General features: G+C 43.1%; 1 protein-coding gene across 6 annotated transcripts; it reads left to right on the top strand.

The window, feature by feature from the left end:
• Positions 1-407: 407 nt before the first annotated feature.
• On the top strand, positions 408-22,964 carry dus3l (dihydrouridine synthase 3-like (S. cerevisiae)). 6 transcript variants are annotated; one of them, XM_078417305.1, is made up of 15 exons: positions 1,129-1,471; positions 3,137-3,241; positions 5,519-5,678; positions 7,372-7,687; positions 8,649-9,305; positions 13,075-13,116; positions 13,946-14,098; positions 15,552-15,668; positions 16,068-16,133; positions 16,230-16,340; positions 16,688-16,784; positions 18,647-18,725; positions 21,035-21,223; positions 21,319-21,447; positions 21,792-22,964. In XM_078417305.1, exons 3-15 carry the CDS (start codon positions 5,602-5,604, stop codon positions 21,862-21,864), a joined length of 2,106 nt encoding a protein of 701 aa, XP_078273431.1. In that variant the 5' UTR covers positions 1,129-1,471; positions 3,137-3,241; positions 5,519-5,601; the 3' UTR covers positions 21,865-22,964. The 6 variants fall into 6 exon arrangements, with proteins under 6 accessions (XP_078273459.1, XP_078273431.1, XP_078273467.1 ...); XM_078417333.1 differs by lacking the exons at positions 1,129-1,471; positions 3,137-3,241 and adding an exon at positions 408-460; XM_078417341.1 differs by lacking the exon at positions 3,137-3,241.
• Positions 22,965-23,018: the final 54 nt, after the last annotated feature.

Below are 23,018 nucleotides of genomic sequence, written 5' to 3'. Positions count from 1 at the left end.
GCGAAAGGTGTTTGCCAGAATGCAGCATACATCGACTGACCAGGCAGCTAAACTATATATCAGTGAGAAAACCACAATTTAAGAATAAAAAATAGGTTTTCATAAGTTATCGGAGCATATTTTAGCCATTCGGCCCATTGAACGACTCCACCATTCAATCATGACTGATCTATTTTTCCCTCACAACCCCATTCTCCTGCCTCCTCCCCAAAACCCCTGACACCCGTACTAATCAAGAATCTGCCATTCTCCACCTTAAAAACACCCATTCGGATTAGATAAATCAATATTAATAGAGGGCGGCACGGTGGCGTAGCAGTACAGTTGCTGCCTTACAGTGCCAGAGACCGGGTTTAATACTGACAACGGGTTCTCTCAGTGTGGTTTGTACATTCTCCCTGTGACCACATGGGATTTCTCCAGGTGCTCCGGTTTCCTCCTACATGGCAAAGATGTACAGGTTTGTAAGTTAATTGGCTTCGGTAAAAATCGTCAATTGTCCCTAGTGTGTAGTAGTGTTAATGTGCAGGGATCGCTGGTTGACACTGACTCAGTGGGCCGAAGGACCTGTTTCCGCACTGTATCTCTAAACTAAACTAAACTAAAATACACATACTGCTGGGTTTGTAAACTGCCCGTTTTTTGTGTTGCCTGCAAACTTACTAATCATCACACCAAATCACTTATAAACTCAAATCATTTATATATCCAAATCATTTGTATATTCACAAACAGCAAAAGTTCCAGCACTGATCCCTGTGGAACCACACTTGTCACAGCACCCCAGTCAAAACAAAAACTCTTCCACCACTACTCTCTACTGCCAAGCAACCTTTGAATGTAATGCCCATAAAGTCTCTGGTTCATCAATATTTTTATTAAGGAAATGTAAAAATCGATTCATCAGTTTGTATTCCTGTAAATCTAGGGTAACAGTCAGGATGTTAAACTTTGTGTTGACTCCGAGGCATCGAGCCAACTGAATTTGTCCTTGCCAAAAAAAAAAATATTGCCAACAAAATATATTATGCAGCATGGAATGAAAAATAAACACGTCAAAGCAAACATTACACAACCAAAGCCCTTCTCAGACTTTGGCCCCATTAACTTTCCCTTGATTGAAATCTCAGCGACATTGAAAGGAAACTTCCGTCGCGATTGTATTTTACCAAATGAACTTTCATACTTGCGGTTATTTTAAGATTCAGTTTGGGGGCGAATACTTTGGTATTGTATTTGTCCGTAAGTATTTTCCTGAGTTACTCACGGGCAAGTGAGCAAGGTGTGAGGGATCCGGCGTTTTGTTTTCTTGTGGGGACTGGAAGCAGTCGCAGAGTCCCAGGCTCCAGTGAAGGAGATTGTTCCACTGGTAATTCAGCAGCGGGTGAAGGTGCTGCAGCCGCGGGTTCAAGTCCCAACGCAGTCACATCTTTCTGACATTCAGATTACATCGAATTCACTGATACCCAAGGTATGTAAGTTGAAAACACTTCCAAATTCTCCACTATCTTTGCATTGCATGCTTTCTAGTTACAGTTTCGGCAACGGATAGCAATATATATATTTTTAAATCTTGAACAAACTTGCCGAGAGCTTTTTTTTTCATGCAAAGTTTGTTCTCTTGTTTTCTCTCGTATCTCGGTTCATCGCCAATGGTTTTCATACATGATATTATCTCAACACACATATTTTGTATCCTCCATACACACACATTTCTACTCCCCAGATTTCACTCAATATTCCAAATCCAATATTCCATTCCTGGCCCATTTGACTGTGTTTTTACTTTTACTTGCTTTAAACTGAAGCCCATGTTTTGTCTGAAGAAGTGTCTCGACCTGTTCATTTTCTCCAGCGACGTTGCCTGGCCCGCTGAGATACTCCAGCTTTTTGTGTCTATTGGTGGAGCGGGAGCATGTGGCCGCTGGCTGAGTGAGGTCACATGTGGAAGTCACATGTGGAAGTGTGGAACAGCTTCCCTCTCCCCATCAGAACTGCCCCCTCCATCGACTCCTTTAAGTCCAGGCTCAAAACCTATTTCTACTCCCTAGCGTTTGAGGCTCATTGAGGAGGCACTGTGAACTGTTTGCGTGCTACTGTATGTTTCATTTTTTCCCCCCATTGGAACCTAATCAGATGTACAGCACTTTGGTCAACGTGGGTTGTTTTTAAATGTGCTATACAAATAAAATTGACTTGACTTGACATGGGGCGCAGGTGGTGATGTCCCGTATTTAAGGCCCCTTTATAACATATGCTACAGGCCGCGCACTAGCTTAATCCGGCCCTGAACTCAGCGGGTCAGGCAACATCTCTGGAGAACATGGATGGGTGACGTTTTGGGTCAGAATCCTTCTCTAAACTGATTGCGGTGGGGGTGGGGAGAAAGCTAGTAGAGAAGAGAGGTGGGGCAAAGCAGGAAGTCTGAAGAAGGGTCTCGACCCGAAACGTCACCTATTCCCTTTCTGCAGAGATGCTGCCTGACTCGCTGAGTTACTCCAGCTCTTTTTTGTCTATTTGAGGGCAGGACAAAGTCTGGTGAGTGAGAGCTGGATTCAGATTAGGGGAAAGGGGGGCAGATGTTAAGCAGATGGTTGGACAAAGGCCAGAAATAAATGACACAAGTTGTGAGATAAGGATAGAAGAGGCACGAATTGGGAAACCAGAGGAAGGAATGTAGGTGGAAGGGGATGGGGAAGGGGAAAAACGACTCAGAGTCCAGATTGCAGCACTGGTAATCTTTGTGTTCCCCCCATCACGGTCCTAACTGTTTCCAAATTCACCACTTCCCCAGTCTACATCCATTTATCATCCACCTGCCTCTCTTTCACATCTCCACTCCTGCACCTCATTCTTCACCCCTCCTTAGTCTATCAATCACCTACTGGGTTCTATCTCACTACTCCCCCTCTCTCTTTACACTGTTAGTCTTCCCTCTCCAATCTGCTCTTTAACCGGAAACTTTCTTTCTCCTATGAGATGCTGCTCAACCTACTGAGTTCCTCCAGCAGGCTGTTTGTTGCCTTTATCAATACAATTTGGCTATTTTTTAATTTCGTTGTACTCGTTGCAATGACAATAAATGAATATTATTATTATTATTATTATTATTCCTCTCTAAAAAACAATCGACCAGGTTGGTAGGACAGGAACTCCGGCTAACAAAATCATGCTGACCTTTTTGATAGTCCACCTTTTTCCCATAGTGGAAATATTCAACACCAGAGGGCACAGTTATAAGGTAAGAGGGTGAACGTTTAATGGAGATGTGCGGAGCAAGTGTTTTTTTTACAGAGAATTGTGTTGGACTGTAGCATACTACTAGGGGTGGTGGTGAAGATGGATACAACAGTGCCGTTTAAAAGGTTTTTGGAAAGGCACAAGAAAGCGTGGAGAATATAGGAACATGGATCATGTACAGGCAGATGAGCTCACTTTAACTTGGTATCATGTTCGGCACAAACATTGTGGGCTGAAGGGCCCGTTTCTGTGCTGTACTGTTCTATGTATTAATCCCTACCTTTCCAATTTCATCCCTTTCCTCGCATAATTTTCATTCTACTGATCTAATTATCTGGCTTATTCCTCGTGATCTTCACAGCTGCTATCCTGCAGCCAACTGTGGCCAGGGACGATTTAAAATTAAAGGATTCCAATGCACATTTTAGTTCAGAAACGTACAATATTTCCAAACGAACAGTTCCGAATTGAACATAGACACAATTTGCTGGATTAACTCAGCGGGTCAGGCAGACCCTTCTTCAGACTGAGAGTCGGGGGATGGATTTGCGTTATGTCCCTTCTGCTGATTAAAAATTCAAATTTCAAACATTTTAATGGATAAACTGAATCACAATTATTTCACATGCGTATTGGATCTCTCGCGAAAACGAGTTAGATCTCTGTAGATGCTGCAAGTTCCGATATAGTGAAGTGGTGGGGGATGCGACAGTTCGGCGGACCAGTGAGAGCGGGTTGCGAGTTGCCGAGGGAGGTGTATGATCGCTGCACCCGCCGCTGTGTGGCGGCCGCGTCATCACGTCCGTCCCTGCGGCCACTTCCGCGCTTCGGGTAAATGGTCAAAAAACGGTATTGCTGAGCGCGCGGCGCCGGGCGAGTTTGAACGGTGGTCAGGGTTCAAGGGGCGCGCGGCACTGGCGGGTGAGCGCGGGCGGCGGCGGGCGCGTGGCACTGGCGGCGGACGCGCGGCACCGGTGGGTGAGGGCGGGCGCGTGGCACTGGCGGTCCCCCCCCACCCGGCCGCTGGCGACTGCAGGCGCTGGGCAGCGCCAGGCATCTTCTTCAACCACGCTGCTAATAGGACAAGATGGAGCTGTTACGTGCTGCACCTGGCGGGCTCTGAGAATTACACTTCAGGTGCTGATTTCCGTATGGCCCAGCAGAGTTGAAGGACGGCGTTCATTTCCCCACACACGGGCACCATGCAGCCCTGGGGACTTGAAGTTGAATTAAACCACGTCAAGCAAAATACCTCTCTGGCACATTAATCTAATTGTTGTCCTCTTTTCATCTCTAGGCTTTGTCCCGCACCAGCCAGCAAGTTCTCCACCCTTCTACCTGTAACCACCTATCACTTGCCTGGCTTTGTCCCGCCCCTAAAGATAGACACAAAATACTGGAATAACTCGGGAGAAAAGGAATAGGTGACATTTCGGGTCGAGACAGAGTTAGGGGAGAGGGAAACTAGAGGTATGAAAAGGTACATAGGACAAATCAAAGACAGCAACAATGATCAAGAAAAGATAAAAGTCCATAAAGGTTCATTGTTGGCTGTGGAAAAGGTGATAATGAGTAGATACGAACAAACATACTAAGCAGGGCAACGGTGGAACTAGTGGAATGACTAGGGTGGGAAAGGGATGGAGAAAGAGGGAATGCAGGGGTTATGAAAGTAGATAAATCAATAGACTGCTGGGTTGTAAGCTACCCAAGCAAAATAGATGCTGTTCCACCCTCCTCTTTTTGACAAGATGGAGCTGTTAAGTGCTGCACCTGGCGGGCTCTGAGAATTGCACTTCAGGTGCTGATTTCCGTGTGACCCAGAGTTGGAGGACGGCATTCATTTCCCCACACACAGGCATCATGCAGCCCTGGCGACTTGAAGTTGAATTAAACTACTTCAAGCAAAAGACCTCCCTCTGTTTCAGAACTGGTCTTTTCTGTTGCAAAATCACCCACATAATTTTGTTTTCTACAGATATATCACATCTGCTGGATATTTCCAACATTGTCTTTTATTTTTGATTTATGCCATATTCTGTGCTTGCCTTTTTACAATTCCAGCCAGTTTTTTCCTCTCTGTTACTCTCACTCTGCTTTCTCCACTTGCATCCCTCCGGACAGGTGAGTCTGCACAAATGTCCCCTTGGTTACATTCATGACAACCGTTCTCTGTGAGTTAAAATATGTGTGTTTTCTCACTTTTGCAGTTCCGATGAAGGGTCGTCAACATGAAATTTTAACTCCTTTTTTTCTCTCTACTGATATTTTTGACCAGAGTATTGCCAGTGCGTTTTATTGTCTAATTTGAACGCTGGTTTCTGAGACTTCACACGCTTGTAATCATCAACTTGGTTAATTATGGCTGAAGGAGGAGATGCCAATAACACCAGCAATGATAATGTGACTCTTCCAGGAGTAGCACCAGTCAAATCTCAGTAAGTTGCTTTTAAAGCAATTAAAATTATTTTTGATCAGTCACGTGGAAGCTCTAGTGTCATAATAAAGATATATTGTATTGTATTGTATTGTATATTCTGCCAAATCTACACTGAAACAGATATGGGAGAAAAGTTGACAGTGCCTACTTTTAGAATTGAAACAACAATTGTAATCTAGTTGAAATACAGCAACTTCATAAAGTTTTGGCAGTAGTTTTATTGGTGAATGAATTTGCATAGAATTCCATATTCAACAATTAGGTACAGTGCAGCAATTGTACACAATAATGAAGACCTAAATACATATACACTGAATCATAAATCCACTAGATTTTAAAATATTGACTTGTCACATTGTCTTGACAATGGACAATGTGGTATTGTCCAATAAGCCACACGTGGACTATTGGCCCAAGCTGCACCCAATAGTCCCGGTGTGGCTTAATCAGTTTTATAAGTTTTATGAAGTTGTACCATGACCTCCATAGTATTATAATTTGTGCTCTGGGTAATGAAAACTAGTATCCAACATTGTCCTTATCAAACCGTGCTGCCATTTCTACGGACCCCTGAACTTGTAGAGTGAGCATAAAAGGTGTAAGAGGTCCAAAAACTATGCTTCACTTGAACCACCGTCCATTCTTCCCATCTAACTATACCAATGTACCTTTGATCCTCTTCTTATGCAGTATAATGTGGATAAATGTGAGGTTATCCACTTTGGTGGCAAGAACAGGAAAGCAGACTATTACCTGAATGGTGGCCGATTAGGAGAAGGGGAGATGCAACGAGACCTGGGTGACATGGTACACCAGTCATTGAAAGTAGGCATGCAGGTGCAGCAGGCAGTGAAGAAAGCGAATGGTATGTTGGCATTCATAGCGAGGGGATTTGAGTATAGGAGCAGGGAGGTTCTGCTGCAGTTGTACAGGGCATTGGTGAGACCACACCTGGAGTATTGCGTACAGTTTTGGTCTCCTAATCTGAGGAAAGACATTCTTGCCATAGAGGGAGTACAGAGAATGTTCACCAGATTGATTCCTGGGATGGCAGGACTTTCATATGAAGAAAGACTGGATAGACTAGGCTTGTACTCGCTGGAATTTAGAAGATTGAGGGGGGATCTTATAGAAACTTACAAAATTCTTAAGTGGTTGGACAGGCTAGATGCAGGAAGATTGTTCCCGATGTTGGGGAAGTCCAGAACAAGGGGTCACAGTTTAAGGATAAGGGGGAAGTCTTTTAGGACCGAGATGAGAACGTTTTTTTTCACACAGAGTGGTGAATCTGTGGAATTCTCTGCCGCAGAAGGTAGTTGAGGCCAGTTCATTGGTAATATTTAAGAGGGAGTTAGATGTGGCCCTTGTGGCTAAAGGGATCAGGGGGTATGGAGAGAAGGCAGGTACGGGATACTGAGTTGGATGATCAGCCATGATCATATTGAATGGCGGTGCAGGCTCGAAGGGCCGAATGGCCTACTCCTGCACCTATTTTCTATGTTTCTATGTTTCTTCCTGATGCATATCTAGTTTCCCTCTTTGCCACATTTATTCCTGAATAAAGAAGTTTCTTCTGTATTGTGTCTGGTTTCTTGTTGGCAATCTTATTGGCTTTTTCTGTTCACAATAGCAATGCTTTTTATTTATCCACCCTAGCAAAATCTTTCATTATATTTCCTTTTATCTTCCAGATATCTGATCAGCAAAGATAAATTCCACGAATATCTTGATGATGAAAGAAAAAAAGATCTAAAACTTGCTGACAATTTAGATGCAAATGAAGATACTCTGAAGCATGAATCAAAAAAAGTTAAAATTGATGAAGATGATCAAGATGCAAATGATCAAGATGCAAATGAATCGGAAAAGAGTAGTGCAGAATTATGTCAAAGTAAAGACAATTGCAAACAAAGTAATAGGAAGGCCAGGGGCCAAAATAAGAACAGGCCTTATTTGAAGCCAAACCAGTATGAACACGATCGAAAGTTATGTACCTCAGTAGTTCGGGTATGTTACATTGATTTGGAAGATCAATTGTATCGTTCTAAGTCCTGTGCTATGCTCTTGTCCTTCCCTGTTTTCGCATTCAGTTGAGTTGCTCGCCTTGCCTGTTTGGTTGTGAAGATATGTGTGGGCAGTGCATTCGACTTTAAAAGAGGACAGGGTTGGCAGCGAGAAAGAATCCTAAATAGTCAATCTTTGCCATTGCACATACTTTCTAATAATCAACAAAGAGGAGCATTAAGGTAAAATTTAAGAGTAAGGCTCCTCTGCTATTTTGTCTTGACTACAGATGTTATCTGGGTCCATAAAATCTGGAAAAGGGAGGTCAAATTTTAATTTATTAAGATCATGATGGTAGCGATTATTTCACTAAATCAATCCCCCTTTTGTGATACATTGAAAGCTTTTTCAGATGAATAAAATTGAATGGTAAAAGGTTGCTAACTCATTGACATTGAGAACAGATGAAATTAGCATTTTAGTGAGATTACACCAATAGAAGTAAAAATAGTTCTGCTATAACACGATAGTTGCATTTCTAAGAAGCCCCACATTATAGAAAAATCACTTTATAATATCTATGTCAATGAAAAAGATAAGGGGAGGGGATTTATAATAAAAAAAGTTGAAATGGAACCTCTTTGGGCTATCATGTTTTGAAGCTATTCAGTAAAATTGTGCGAACTGAATCATAAAGGACAAATGTCTGTTGTTTAATTATAATTATATGTTTCAAACATAGGTTATAGTGTCCTCAAAAATAAATGTTGTCAACTCATTGTAGTTGTCTTCTGTAATGGCTAAGCCATTATGGCTTACAGACATTTCCTATGATTTCTTCATGTTGCTGAGATTGCTGAATTGGCTTTTCATAACTTTATACTTCTCAATTGTAAATGTTATGTTCTTAATAAAGGTGCTTAATATGTTAAAACATGCATTAATGTTTTTTTTCATTCCCTAGGAACATCCAGGAAAATGTTACTATGGTGAAAAGTGCAGATTTTTACATGATGTGTCAGAGTACCTGGCATTGAAACCTGCTGATCTTGGAGAACATTGTTACTTGTATGATACATATGGAAGGTGTCAATATGGCATTTCCTGTCGCTATGCACAATCTCACATTGGGCCAGATAACAAGAATCTTATTAAGGAGGATCTTATGAAAATGTGGGAGAAAAAAACGATAGTGAAAAACACCATTGGCAAAGAACTGCAGCATATCCTTCGTAAAAAAAAATTTCCCTTTCTCAAATCTGAACAATACTTGAAAACGATGAGTGTAAATAATGATTCAAGAAAACAAAAAAATCCAGAAGACAAAACTGGTTCCACCCAGGTTAATACTGATATGGGAGTGGAGATGGAGTCAGCTCTTAGTGTTGTAAGTGAAGCCATCCAAGAAAATAGTGTTTGCACACCACCAAAGAATAATGTAATTGCAGAATCGCAGAATACATTTGTATGTCCTGGAAACGTATTGGAAAAACAGACCATTCCAGGTTCTGAAATAGATGCCAGTTCTGTTAAGGACAACAAACAAATGTCTTCTGCAACTAGATTAGGTGTTGTGACTGATGAAGATATCATAAAGCTTCGATCGTGTGAGAAGAAACAAGTAAGTAGCCTTTAGATTATTATTATTATTATTATTGGCATGTGTACTGAGGCACAGCGAACAGCTTTTTTGTTGCATGCTAGCCAGTCAGTGAAAAAGACTATACATGATTACAATCAAGTCATCCACAGTGTTCAGATACAGGATAAAGGAACTAACGTTTAGTGCAAGATAAGTCCAGAAAAGTCCGATTAAAAATAGTCCGAGGGTCTCCAATGAGGGTATTGAAGCGGTGCACGAAACGGGCCTGGAATGAAGGCGAGGAGCCAGGCAAATTCTGTAAAGGCTTTTATTTCTAGCAGCACACTACTATCCACTTCAGTGAGAGACTGAAGACTGGTCTCGTGCCAAAATCCCTGCTATTTATCTCTGTAGCTGGGAGCCGCCCCCAGACCTGTCCAGACCTGTCCACCGGGAAGGTTCGATGTGGGAGTGGCCTGACCCATGGGAGCCGCCACAGGACCCCCCCCCCCCCCAGAACCAGAGGCTCTGTAGGGTGGATGAGGGTGGCTCCTGTTGCCCTGGCGCCGATGGCACAAACTCACTGGGCACCGTGAGCGACGACTCGTAAACGAGCTCTGCCGAGGATGAGCCCAAGGCCTCCTTGGGTGCGGTCCGAATGCCCAGCAGGACCCACGGTAGAGTGTCTAGCCAGTCCGGGCCGGTGAGTTGCGCCTTCAGTGAGGCCTGGAGTTGCCGGTGGAACCTCTCCACCAGGCCGTTTGCCTGCGGGTGATAGGCGGTGGTGTGGTGTAGCGGCACACCCAACAGGTGCGCAATTGCCGACCAGAGCTCAGAGGTGAACTGCGGTCCTCTCGGAGGAGATGTCCACCGGCACCCCAAAGCGGGCAATCCAGTATGCAGACAGTGCACGAGCACAAGTCGCCATCGAGGTATCGGCCAACGGAATGGCTTCCGGCCACCGCTTGAAACGGTCCACCACCATGAGGAGGTGGGTGACGCTGCGAGACGGTGGAAGAGGGCCCACGATGTCCAGGTGTACGTGGTGGAACCGCCGACGCGGTACGCAGAATTGTTGGAGAGGCGCCCGGACGTGGCGTATTTTGCCATCTGGTAAGGGATGCAGGACCGTGCCCACTGGCCGACCTGCTTGCGCAGGCCGTGCCACATGAAACGGGCGACCACCAACGATGTCACCCAGATGAATGGGTGGGCCAGGCCGTGGATGACGTCGAATACTTCCCGACGCCAGGCAGCAGAGACGATGGGCCGTGGTTGGCCAGACAACGTCCCCGCTGGACAGAACGCCTCGTTCTCCAGTTGCAGGACGGAGATGGCCCTCCTGTAGGCGGACATCTCGCTGTCCTCCCGCTGAGCCTATGCCAGGGCGGTGTAATCAATCCCCGGGGTCACGTCCAGGACGGCGTTGATGGTGAGGCGGGACAGTGCATTGGCGACTCGGTTCTCCTTCCCCTTGACGAAGCGGGTGGAGGTTGTGAATTCCTCACGAACGCCAGCTTGTGGGCCGGGCAGACCACGGGTCTGACACCTTCGCAAAGGCAAAAGTTAGGGGCTTATGGTTGTGTTGGCAGTGAACGGGCGGCCCTCCAGGAAATAGTGGAAGTGCCGGACTGCAGGGCGAGCATTTCACGGTCGAAGGCGCAGTAGTTTTTCTGGGCGCCATTTAACTGCCTGTTGAAAAAGACCATTGGGTGGCAGCAACCGACCGTGAACTGCTCTAGTACCACGCCAACCACGCTGGGTACAATGGTTGCATGATTCAGGTCACACCGGGCATGAACCGGTGATAAAAGGCAACCATCCCCACAAACTCCTGCAAGCCATGCACCATTGAAGGATGCGGGAAATGGCGGATTGCCTCGACCTTCTCTGGGAGCAGGACCGCACCCTGGGGGGTCATGCAATGCCCGAGGAAGTCGATGGAGGTGAGGCCGAAACGGCACTTCTCCAGGTTGATCGCCAGGCTGTGTTTGTCGAGCTGCTGACAGAGCTGCCGGAGATGTGAGCAGTGCTGTCGAGAGCGGCTCGCCACGAGGATGTTGTCTAGATACATGAAGACGAATCCGAGCCTGCGGCACACCCAGTCCATCAGGCGCTGAAAAGCCTGAGCGGCGTTTTTGAGGCCGAAGTGCATCCGAAGGAATTCGAAAAGGCCGAATGGTGTGATTATCGCCGTTTTGGGGCTGTCTTCTGGGTGGACCGCGATTTGATGGTAACCCCGCACCATGTCCATCTTTGAGAAGAATTTGGCCCCCGCCAGGGTGCATTGAAGTCCTGAATATGGCGTACGGGGTTCCGGTCCGCGGTGGTCACGTCGTTAAGCCGCCGGTAGTCACCACATGGCCGCCAACCCCCCCGCTGGCCTTGGGGACCATATGAAGCGGGGAAGCCCACGGGCTGTTAGCACGCCGGATGATCCCCAGGTCCTCCATGGTGCGAAACTCCTCCTGGGTGATGTGGAGTCTGTCGGGCAGGAGTCGGCGCGCACGGGCATGGAGCGGGGGGGGGGGAAGGCGGTGGTCTGTATACTGTGACTCACCCCGTGCTTGGAGCTCGTGGTGCGGAACTGGGGAGTCAGAATATCAGGGAGCTCGGCCAGCACCTGCGCGTATAAATTGTTGACCACCGACACCGGGTCCCGCGGCGGCGTGGCCGGTACGACCGAGCGCATGGAGATGGGCTCCAGCGTCGCGGAGTGGATCAGGCGCTCCCGCTGGACATCCGTGAGGAGGGAGTGAGCCCAGAGGAAGTCCACGCCCAACAGCAGTTGGGAGACTCTGCGACGGTAAATGGCCAGGTGAAATGGCATGCCCCGAGGATGAGTAGGACCGTACGAACCCCGTAGGTCTTGATTGGGCTGCCGTTCGCCGCAGTGAGCATAGCCCCTCACCTATCTGAGCAGATGTCCGATGCTGTAGGGGGGAGGACACTCAGTGTAGTTGTGTGCGAAACGGGCCCGAAATGAAGGCGAGGAGGCAAACAAATTCCGTAAAGGCTTTTATTTCTAGCAGCACACTACTCTCCGCTTCAGTGAGAGACTGAAGACTGGTTTCGCGGCAAAATCCCTGCTATTTTTCTCCGTAGCTGGGAGCCGCCCCCAGACCTGTCCATCACCTGTCCAGACCTGTCCACCGGGAAGGTTCGATGTGGGAGTGGCCTGACCCATGGGAGCCGCCGCAGTATCAGTTTTAATTTGGGGAAAGGAAAATAACAATAACTTCCTTGCTTTGGAGATCATATCAAATTCTGTATCAAATGACAGTTATAAGTTATAACAGTTATGTAGCAGTTATCATTTTGTAACTGTTGCAATATCTTTCACAGGCGAGTGTTTTCCTTTTTACCAGAATCACTGGGAATTAGCTCTGATTCTATACTATATAGTTCCAATGCAATCCACACACCTCTTCAAGTAGCTTTGTCTCCCATTTCGATCTCTTAACTGCACTGTGGTCTTCAACAGAACTCTTGGTCCCTTCTGTTCCTCATCCATAGGATGTTCTCCTCATTGGTGTCTCCCTTGTTGGGGTGGGGGCAGGGAACAACTTCCATATCTAAATTATTGGTGGCCATACACTTCTTTCCACAAAGAACATCAGATAATGAGTAACCCAATACTCTGCAATGGGAATGGAAATGTAAATACATTTGATTACTGTTAAGATGCAAATTGCATTTTTTTAACTGTTACTACCTACAGCACCATTGAATGAATGTGACAGAGAACTGTATCTGTTAATTTTATATTTGGTATGTTTGATCCAAATATTAAAACTTTATTTTTCAGCTGAACTTCAGAGATAAGCTATACCTGGCACCACTGACAACAGTGAGTAATGTTCATTAATGCTGGCAAGCTACAAAGATTCGACATGTGTTTCTGGTTAGACGATTAGTTTAGTTTATTGTCACATGTACCGAGGTACAGTGAAAAGCTTTTATTGCTTGCTAACCAGTCAGCAGAAAGACAATACATGATTACATTTGAGCCATTGTATAAAGTGTGGAGCGATTGTAATGTGAGTTTGCAGATCTGTTTCTGTGGCTAGCACACAAATAGTCGCCTGTGTTGGGCGCCATCCTGGGAAGCTTCTAAAGTTCATATTTGGATGTGACTAGGTTTGTCAGACCTTGCCAATCATTAATATGCGGAGCTAAACTAGAATGGATGGTTATATTTGGATGATATGGAATGTCGTTATTTATGGAATCATGCAGTGAGATCAGAGAACAATCAGAATCAGAGGGAGGTATTATTAAAGGTATACTTCTTATACTAAGAAATGAATACTTTTGAAGAACCAGTTCATGGATGAATCTAATTTTGAATTATATTCAGCAACAGGAATATATATTTCCAGTGCCCCAAAAGTCAATCTCTGCATTGTATATTCTGAAGTAGTAAATTTCAAAAAAATCTTGTAAATAGGATGTAGAAACAAGGAACTGCAGATGCTGATTCACTAGAAAAAGACACTGCTGGAATAGTTCAGCCGATCAGGCACCATCCCTGAAGGACATGGATAGGTGACGATGTGGGTCGGGACCCTTCTACAGATTGAAATGAGCACTTAATGGCATCATGAAATGGGAGTAAATGGGACATTCTGTCATCATGAAAGGTGCTTTTCAAATGCAACTGATCTTTTTGATTGCAGTGTGGAAATCTTCCTTTCCGTCGAATCTGTAAAAGATTTGGAGCTGACATCACTTGTGGAGAGATGGCAATGTGCACAAACCTTTTGCAAGGCCAGTCTTCAGAATGGGCACTGTTGAAACGGCACCACACAGAAGACCTCTTCGGAGTACAGGTCTGTGATGTCAGAAGTTACTTGTGATGAATCTTAAAAAATGGGGCCAAAACGTTGCCATCGGAATCTGTAATTCACATTTGTAACATCTATGATAAAGGCTGTTGCTCGAAAATGAGGTTTATGTAGGAAATTTCAGCATTGCAAGTAAACGGTTTCAACACTTACATCATCCATGATTGGGTTGAATAGGTCAGAAATAAATGAGTATTTGTGATATGAAGTGATGTCAATTTGCATCAATAGATATCCAAGATATTGGGGTGGAACAGTGGTGCAGCGGTAGAGCTGTTGCCTTACAGCGTCAGAGTCCCGGGTTCGATCCTGACTAAGGGTGCTGTCTATACGGAGTTTGTACGTTCTAACTGTGACCGTGTGAGTTTTCTCCAGATGGCCTGTTTTCTTCTTACATTCCAAAGGCGTTCAGATTTGTAGTTTAATTGGCTTCGGTAAATTGTCCCTAGTGTGTGGGATAGAGCTCATGTACGGGTGATCTCTGGACGGTGGGCTGAAGGGCCATGCTGTATCTCTAAATTAAATTAAGTATCTGAATCATACATGTGACATTTATCGTCTTTCCATTGGGAAAATATCAAGCACTTTAATATCTGAACACATGGCAGCTAAGATGCTTCAGACAGCTTCCCAGATCTTAATATTAAAAAATGCCCCAATTGATCTCACCATCCCAACCGATGATACTTTTTTTTATCAGAAAGTTATCTTTTGTGCATGGGAAGTTGTATATAACTTCTTATAAAGTAATATAGGATTTTTCTGGTAAACACCAGCATGTGAGATTCTTATGAATATAGAAGTCCCAATCTTGCTGGCTAACTACTCTGGTATTTCCAGGCTGGGCTTCACCACTAAACTCTTTGCGGGAAGAAGAGTTTTCTGATGTTCCACAGCTTTTGCTGGGAAAACTGATTTTGAATTGGATTGGGCTTGCGCATAGGATCCATAAACCCATTCGTATGAATTGGTATTTCTAGTAATGCTACAGGCAAGCATTTAATTCAGTTACGTGTTTTAATTACTTGTGTTGACTTTAAGGTTCTGAACTAGATAAATGTAGCAATATGGTTTTCAAAACAACTTTATTTTTTGAAATCAGTCATCTTATTACACTTATTGAACGCTTTTGGCTGTCCAGTAAAGTTTGCTTTGGTTAATGGCAGGGACAGGAAATTAGGACTTTAGTTTGCCACCTCATTAGTTTCCAGAGGAGTTTCCTGCATCGGCTTAGTTCTGGCCACATACATCATTTGATTCATGTCTTTCAAGGTCCTTCTGTTCAGCAACAGGATAGTTTGTTCCAGAAAGCTTCTGATCATAAATCCAGAGCAAGTAAGTGAGTGGGAGCAGGAAAATATGTGCCATGTTTTATCCAGCGGCAAATTTTCAATACAAATAGTGGTCATGCTACAGTCAACATTTTTTTTTGCCACAGCTAGACGGAGCTTTTCCGGACACCATGACAAAATGTGCTGAGCTTCTCAACCAGACCATTGACGTTGATTTTGTTGATATTAACGTTGGCTGCCCAATAGACTTGGTATATCAGAAGGTAGGTTGATTCACTGCCCTGTTGGTAAAGTTTAGAGATGTTTCTGTGAGGAATAGATGTATAATTTGTTCTATTATTGTGCTTTATAAAAAATGTGTAGTTCTGGTGAAGTAGAATAGCTTTTCATTGTAGATCCCATGTAATTTTAATTCCGTACAGTGAAGATGTACATTTTTCTTCACAGTACAATTTCACACATCTTATATTAAACCTAATGCATTATAAATATGTGTTTTACTCTCGTTAGTTAATACTTAGATTAGTATTTCCAGTTAGATGTGGAATCTAACCTGCTCATTGTGATACCAGACTGTCTGTTTGAAAAGATGGTTAAACATGTGACATTCTGAGTGTATTCCCCTTTTTAAAATGCTTCCTAAATTGGATTTCTCTTTCCAGGGTGCAGGTTGTGGTCTAATGCATCGTTTGACCAAATTAGAACAGATTGCAAGAGGAATGGTTTCTGTAGGTAAATTCTGTGGTCATTCAATTCACTGATACTAAATCTGTAATTACTTTATCTGATGCAACTGAAGTTGTTTGTTCCATAACCCATTGTAGGTATTGGATGTTCCAGTGACAGCAAAATTAAGGACTGGTGTACATGAAAAGATCAATATTGCCCATAAAATATTACCCCATCTTAGGGGCTGTGGGCTTTCCATGATTACAGTAAGTGCCAACATGCACTCTATTCCTTTTGGTTATTTTTTTACTGATGTATTTGTTAGTTTGGAAAAGTCAGGTTGATGATCTATATGTCTCATCAGATTTTGCTTCAACATACCATGAAATTATTTAGGATGTTTTTTAAAATTAAAGATGTAAATTGATAATTAGTGAAAAGCATAGTGAACTTATTTGCAAAATGAATTCAGTAATTGTTATCAATACAAAACTGATTTAAAATTATTTTAGAATTACCCCTTTTGATATTTCAGCATGATGTACCTAACCTTTTGTTACTATAGGAATATGATTGTGACCTTTTTTAAATGATTCCTAATTGTGTTTCTCAGCTGCATGGTCGATCCAGAGAGCAACGATACAGTAAATTAGCAGACTGGGATTACATTGATTACTGTGCTCAGGTGGCTAAACCAATGCCTCTCTTTGGTATGTATTGATCATTTTTCATATGTTATCTGTGTGCTGTTAATGGTAAGTGTTACCAGAATATATTATGAAAGGGACATAATTGGTTTAAGTAAATGAGATTAGTAACCTCCGTTACTTGCAATTACAATTATGGTAGGCATCAAACTGAATACAAGGATGTGATATGACAAAATATAATGAATGCAATCCAACACTGTCGTATTATGTGATGGAGTTTTTCCCCCTCAAGCAATCTCCTTCCAAATTCAGGTAGGATCTGCATATGGCAGCTTCTGGTATTCTGTTACCATTGTGGAAAGTCTAGTTCTTAACTAACCACTTTTGTGGTGCTAGAGTCACATAGGATAGACCAGTAAGGCTGAAGAATGATCCCAACCTGGAATGTCATCTATGCTTTTCCCAACACAAATGCTGCCTGACTTGCTGAGTTCCTTCAGCTGTTTGTTTTTTGTTTAAGAATGGCAAATATCCCACAAAGGACAAAAGTGAACCATTAGTTGTACAATAATTATTTCTGTAATTAGATTTTTTAATGTTAATTCCAGGTTAAAAATTGGATTTCAATTCTACAGCTGTCATGGTGGAGGCATGATTTCATCTTGGCTCTGAAAGCAGAAAATGCCAGATGCTAGAATTCAGAAACAATAACATAAAATGCTAGAGATAGTCAACAAATCAGGCAACAACTCTGGATAAAGAAGCAGTTTCAGATTGACCTTTTATCAAAATGACAAAAGAAAGTGTTGAACATTCAGGGAGTTGATTTGGAGAATATGGGGAGAACAATGAGAATGTCTCTTTTAGGGAGTAGAGTAAAAGATGGCTGCCGCATCCGCTCATGCGCAGAACAAACGTGTCTGCGCCTGTGCAGTTGGGGCCCGTTGAATAGGGTTCGGCCTCCTGTCTCTTGGGGGCTGGGAGCCAGACCTGGTCCAGAGGAAGCAGCCGGTGCCTGGGCCTGGGCCTGGACATGACCGGGTAACCTCGAGCCTGAGGTGGGCCAAGGGGAAAGGTGGCAGCAGCAGCATCGGTGGTGAGGCCGGGCGTTGGTGGAGGCCTGGGCCTGGCGCTGGTAGAGGGAGAGGGGGGGTAGAGGGAGAGGGGGGGTAGAGGGAGAGGGAGAGGGGGGGTAGAGGGAGAGGGGAGGGAGAGGGGGGGGGTAGAGGGAGAGGGGGGGTAGAGGGAGAGGGGGGGTAGAGGGAGAGGGGGGGGTAGAGGGAGAGGGGGGGGTAGAGGGAGAGGGGGGGTAGAGGGAGAGGGGGGTAGAGGGAGAGGGGGGTAGAGGGAGAGGGGGGGTAGAGGGGGGGGTAGAGGGAGAGTGGGGGGGAGAGGGGGGGTAGAGGGAGAGGGGGGGGTAGAGGGAGAGGGAGGGAGAGGGGGGAGAGGGAGAGGGGGGGAGAGAGAGGGGGGGAGAGGGAGAGGGGGGGGAGAGGGAGGGGGGGGGAGAGGGAGAGGGGGGGGAGAGGGAGAGGGGGGGGAGAGGGAGAGGAGAGGGAGAGGGAGAGGAGAGGGGGGAGGGGGAGGAGAGGGTGCTGCACCAATGCAGGAGTGATTTGGGCCCAACTTGGTGTAGTTATCGATAAAATTAAACAGGAATGCATTCCCAAATGTTTCAAACAATGCAGACTTTAGAATTGCGCAATTGTTATGGCATAGAATCAGGCCATTAAACCATCATGTTTGTGCCGGCTGTTGATTAGAGCAGTGTGATTAGTCTCATTATTAATTATTAATACACTGAGTTAAAGGTTTTAATGGACTTTGAACGTGGCACTGCAATTGCACTGAGCTTGTAAAATAATGAATTGCTGTCCTTCACTTATGCCCAAGCTATAATCAATGTATTTTATCTTTCACAGGAAATGGTGATATATTGTCATTTGAAGATGCCAACAGAGCCCGGACAATGACCGCTGTATCCGGAGTTATGGTTGCAAGGTCAGTAACAAATGCATGTGCTCATTGAATTTCAACTAAAGTTCAGAATGATCTTTTCCTATCCTTGCCAAATACCACATTTACTTCTACACTAATTACGTGCATTGCTTAAATGTGGTCTATTCAATTTGTGCAGTTAGGAGTGAGTGATTTCTGCAAATGTAATTCTCAGAGAGTTCCTTGTAACTTGAGTTCCTTGTTCCTTGTAAAAAGGGGAGATGCAACGTGACCTGGGTGTCATGGTGCACCAGTCATTGAAAGCAAGCGTGCAGGTGCAGCAGGCAGTGAAGAAAGCAAATGGTATGTTAGCATTCATAGCAAGAGGATTTGAGTATAGGAGCAGGGAGGTTCTTGGTGAGACCGCACCTGGAGTATTGTGTACAGTTTTGATCTCCTAATCTGAGGAAAGACATTCTAGCCTTAGTACAGAGAAGGTTCGCCAGATTGATCCCTGGGATGGCAGGACTTTCATATGAAGAAAGACTGGATAGATTAGGCTTATACTCGCTGGAATTTAGAAGACTGAGGGGGGGATCTTATTGAAACATATAAAATTCTTAAGGGGTTGGAGAGGCTAGATGCGGGAAGATTGTTCCCGATGTTGGGGAAGTCCAGAACCAGGGGTCACAGCTTAAGGATAAGGGGGAAGTCTTTTAGGACCGAGATGAGAAAACATTTCTTCACACAGAGAGTGGTGAGTCTGTGGAATTCTCTGCCACAGAAGGTAGTTGAGGCCAGTTCATTGGCTATATTTAAGAGGGAGTTAGATGTGGCCCTTGTGGCTAAAGGGATCAGGGGGTATGGAGAGAAGGCAGGTACAGGTTACTGAGCTGGTTGATCAGCCATGATCATATTGAATGGCGGTGCAGGCTCGAAGGGCCGAATGGCCTACTCCTGCACCTATTTTCTATGTTTCTATGATATGGCTGTTTTGAATGAATTTAAAAGGTTTCTAACATTTTGAAGCTGCAGTGTGTTATGGTCAATTCGCCATGATGAAATGAAAAGTGAATGTCATTTTAAGTTTCATGGATGAGAATTTCCTGGTTATAGATTCTAACCTTCCATGAATCTCGATGAGTCACAAAAAGATTGCTGCAACAATTGCAACAAAGATGTTCTTTGTTAAGCTATGGTCTAATTCTGGCTGTTCTGGGTGAACAAGGCTTGATATCAAGACCTAAACCTCAATAGACAATAGGTGCAGGAGGAGGCCATTCGGCCCTTCGAGCCAGCACCGCCATTCAATGTGATCATGGCTGATCATTCTCAATCAGTACCCCGTTCCTGCCTTCTCCCCATACCCCCTGACTCCGCTATCCTTAAGAGCTCTATCCAGCTCTCTCTTGGATGCATTCAGAGAATTGGCCTCCACTGCCTTCTGAGGCAGAGAATTCCACAGATTCACAACTCTGACTGAAAAAGTTTTTCCTCATCTCAGTTCTAAATGGCCTACCCCTTATTCTTAAACTGTGGCCCCTTGTTCTGGACTCCCCCAACATTGGGAACATGTTTCCTGCCTCTAACGTGTCCAACCCCTTAATAATCTTATACGTTTCGATAAGATGTCCTCTCATCCTTCTAAATTCCAGTGTATACAAGCCTAGTCGCTCCAGTCTTTCAACATATGATAGTCCCGCCATTCCGGGAATTAACCTAGTAAACCTACGCTGCACGCCCTCAATAGCACATGTTCATATTATTGAGGATGTCAGTAGAGGCAGAGAAAAATTACAAATATTTAATTGAATCGAACAAAAAATACATGGAATTAATGAAGATTTAAAATTTATTAAATTCAATTCTGAGCACAGCAGAATGCATTCATTCATCAGCAAAACCTCAATTTTAGACAGTCACAGATACTGTGAAACTCAATTCATATTAATTTTACATAAATCATTGAAGACCCTCAAATTGTAGTACAAATGGTTGAAAATCACTTTATTCATCTCTATTTTGGAATCAAATATTTCCAACATAAAATTCAAGCCCAAATTAATATTTTGGGCTGAATTTTTTTTCAAAGAAAAGCAAAAGAATCTGAAATACTTTGAATAATGTGCCACTTTTGTACATTACAGTTTTATATTATCTAACATAGATTCTAAAAGCATTGTTTTTAGATTAATCATTTGAGTTTCAGAATTAATATTTTCTTAATATATTTATGTAAAGTTCATAGCTTGTACAGTTTCTGGACGGAAGGTAAAATATCAGCTGATATTAGTTACCTTTGCTTTCTATGAAAATCCAAAGAACTGGGTTCTATAAATTTACACTTGTATGTTGAACTTGTTTAATTACAGAGGGGCACTAATTAAACCATGGCTATTTACTGAAATCAAAGAGCAACGACACTGGGATATTTCGTCACGAGAAAGATTTGAGGTTCTCCAGGATTATAGTAACTATGGGTTAGAGCACTGGGGATCAGATACACAAGGAGTGGAGAAGAGTAGAAGATTTCTCTTGGAGTGGCTGTCATTTTTATGCAGGTAAAATACTTTAACTTAGTACTGAATTATTTCTCTTAAATTAGGTATGTTGAACATTAGTGAATACGTTGATGTTGCATTTATGTTTGTTTCAGGTATATTCCAGTAGGTCTTCTGGAACATATACCTCAAAAAATCAATGAAAGACCTCCTTATTTTTTGGGCAGAGACTATTTGGAAACGTTAATGGCTAGCCAAAATGTGTGTGACTGGATCAAATTAAGGTAAAGTAATTTGCTCTTTAAAAATCCTTTTTTTAAAGTTTTAATCAGAAGATAGCAGTTTGTCCCAAGTAATTAAAGATCATTCCTGGAACACTTTAGGTTGCAATCCAAATTTCAACACTTAATTGCTAATGTAGCATTCTGGTCGTTTAGCTCCCAGAAAAACTGAATTTCCTTAAATTTTCTCCCCGCTGTTTAATAACATGTGCAACAATCTTGAATCCCATTTGGCTCTTCATACACCTCTGAGCAGAGATTGATTTTTAGCGATTGAATTTGATATATAGAAAGCATGAATTTAATATAAACAATTTATTTTGTCTTTTCTTTTATTTTGATATCAGTGAAATGCTATTGGGACCTGTTCCTCCAAATTTCACCTTCATGCCTAAACATAAAGCAAATTCCTTCAAGTGAAAATAAGAAGAGAAGCTGCAAGAAACTCAATGGTTTTACTAATGCCTTCACTATTGAATTCATACAGAAATTATGTATAATCTCATGCAAATTGAATGCACTGAATGTGGACTGGGGGGGTTGAGCGATTACTGAATTGTAGAGGCTATTATTCTGGGTTCCTGTAAATTTTATGTAATTAATATTTTTGGAAATTTTAAATAAATATTCATTTACTTTCTTTCCATATTGTTGCATTTTCCAGACTGCTCAGAATGTTATCAATATATTTATGGTTATTTTACAGTCTTTTTGTACTGCACAATCCATTGAATTTTATATTTTGCTTCTTTGAGTGGACGGGGAATGAAGATCTCCTGTTTCCAATATGGCGTCAGAAGTGGTTCAAAATTCACACACTTGTAGTCATTTATGAAGAATGGAGATGATCTTGTCTTGGCTTTTGTTTCATGAGAAATGTTTATACAGTTGTTTGAGGTGGAAAGTATTAAAGTAGGAGGAACTGATATATAGCTATTGTTCTTTCCTTTGGTATTCATTTCACTTTTTGGAGAACTTCGTTCCTGAGACCTAGAAACTTCTTTGTTTGTAAGAACATCCCAGAAAGAGGGACTGAGTGGCACAGGTAATTCATAATGGAACCACTCTAAATGTCCATAAGTTCTTATTCCAGGAAGCGTCTGTGTTGCATGGCTTTCAGCATGAACTGAACGTATCAGTGATGTATTTGTAGACACTATTTCTTCTTGAAGATTGTTAGTTTTAATGTTGTCATCTTGAAACTTTGGATTGTGAAGTTCCTGTTCGGATAGAAAGGGTTCTCTGTGTATCACCAGTGTTGATAAAACAAATGCACCATGTGTTTCCTTTAGTAAAATTGGTAAGAGACCCACCTTAACTTGTTTGTGAAGAAATCTCCTAGTTTGTGAATAGGAGTGACTCAAGAGAATTTTCCTTTTGTCCATTTTTCTTTCTTCACAAATGCCTTAACTCATGAAAATGTGGTTATTGTTAACCATGTAAGGCTTGCTTGCTTTCCAAGGATTCATCTCTTGGATTTTCTGAATATTTATTTCTGCTGCTGCAAATGTAATGATAAAATCAGATCTGGAACATAGAATGCTTAGTGTAGAATTCTGTTTGTTGATGATCTT

Source organism: Rhinoraja longicauda, chromosome 2 (genome assembly GCF_053455715.1).
Source record: "Rhinoraja longicauda isolate Sanriku21f chromosome 2, sRhiLon1.1, whole genome shotgun sequence".
NCBI lineage: Eukaryota > Metazoa > Chordata > Chondrichthyes > Rajiformes > Arhynchobatidae > Rhinoraja > Rhinoraja longicauda.
The sequence above is the reverse complement of the archived record's forward strand: the minus strand, read 5'-3'. Positions and strand labels throughout refer to the sequence as shown.

Excerpts from the sequence above, each read along its gene's own strand:
- dus3l (XM_078417333.1), top strand. The coding sequence starts at position 5,602 with ATGGCTGAAGGAGGAGATGCCAATAACACCAGCAATGATAATGTGACT. Across the intron at positions 16,134-16,229 it reads TTGCAAGAGGAATGGTTTCT|GTATTGGATGTTCCAGTGAC; the intron begins GTAGGTAAATTC and ends AACCCATTGTAG. Across the intron at positions 18,726-21,034 it reads TCCGGAGTTATGGTTGCAAG|AGGGGCACTAATTAAACCAT; the intron begins GTCAGTAACAAA and ends GTTTAATTACAG.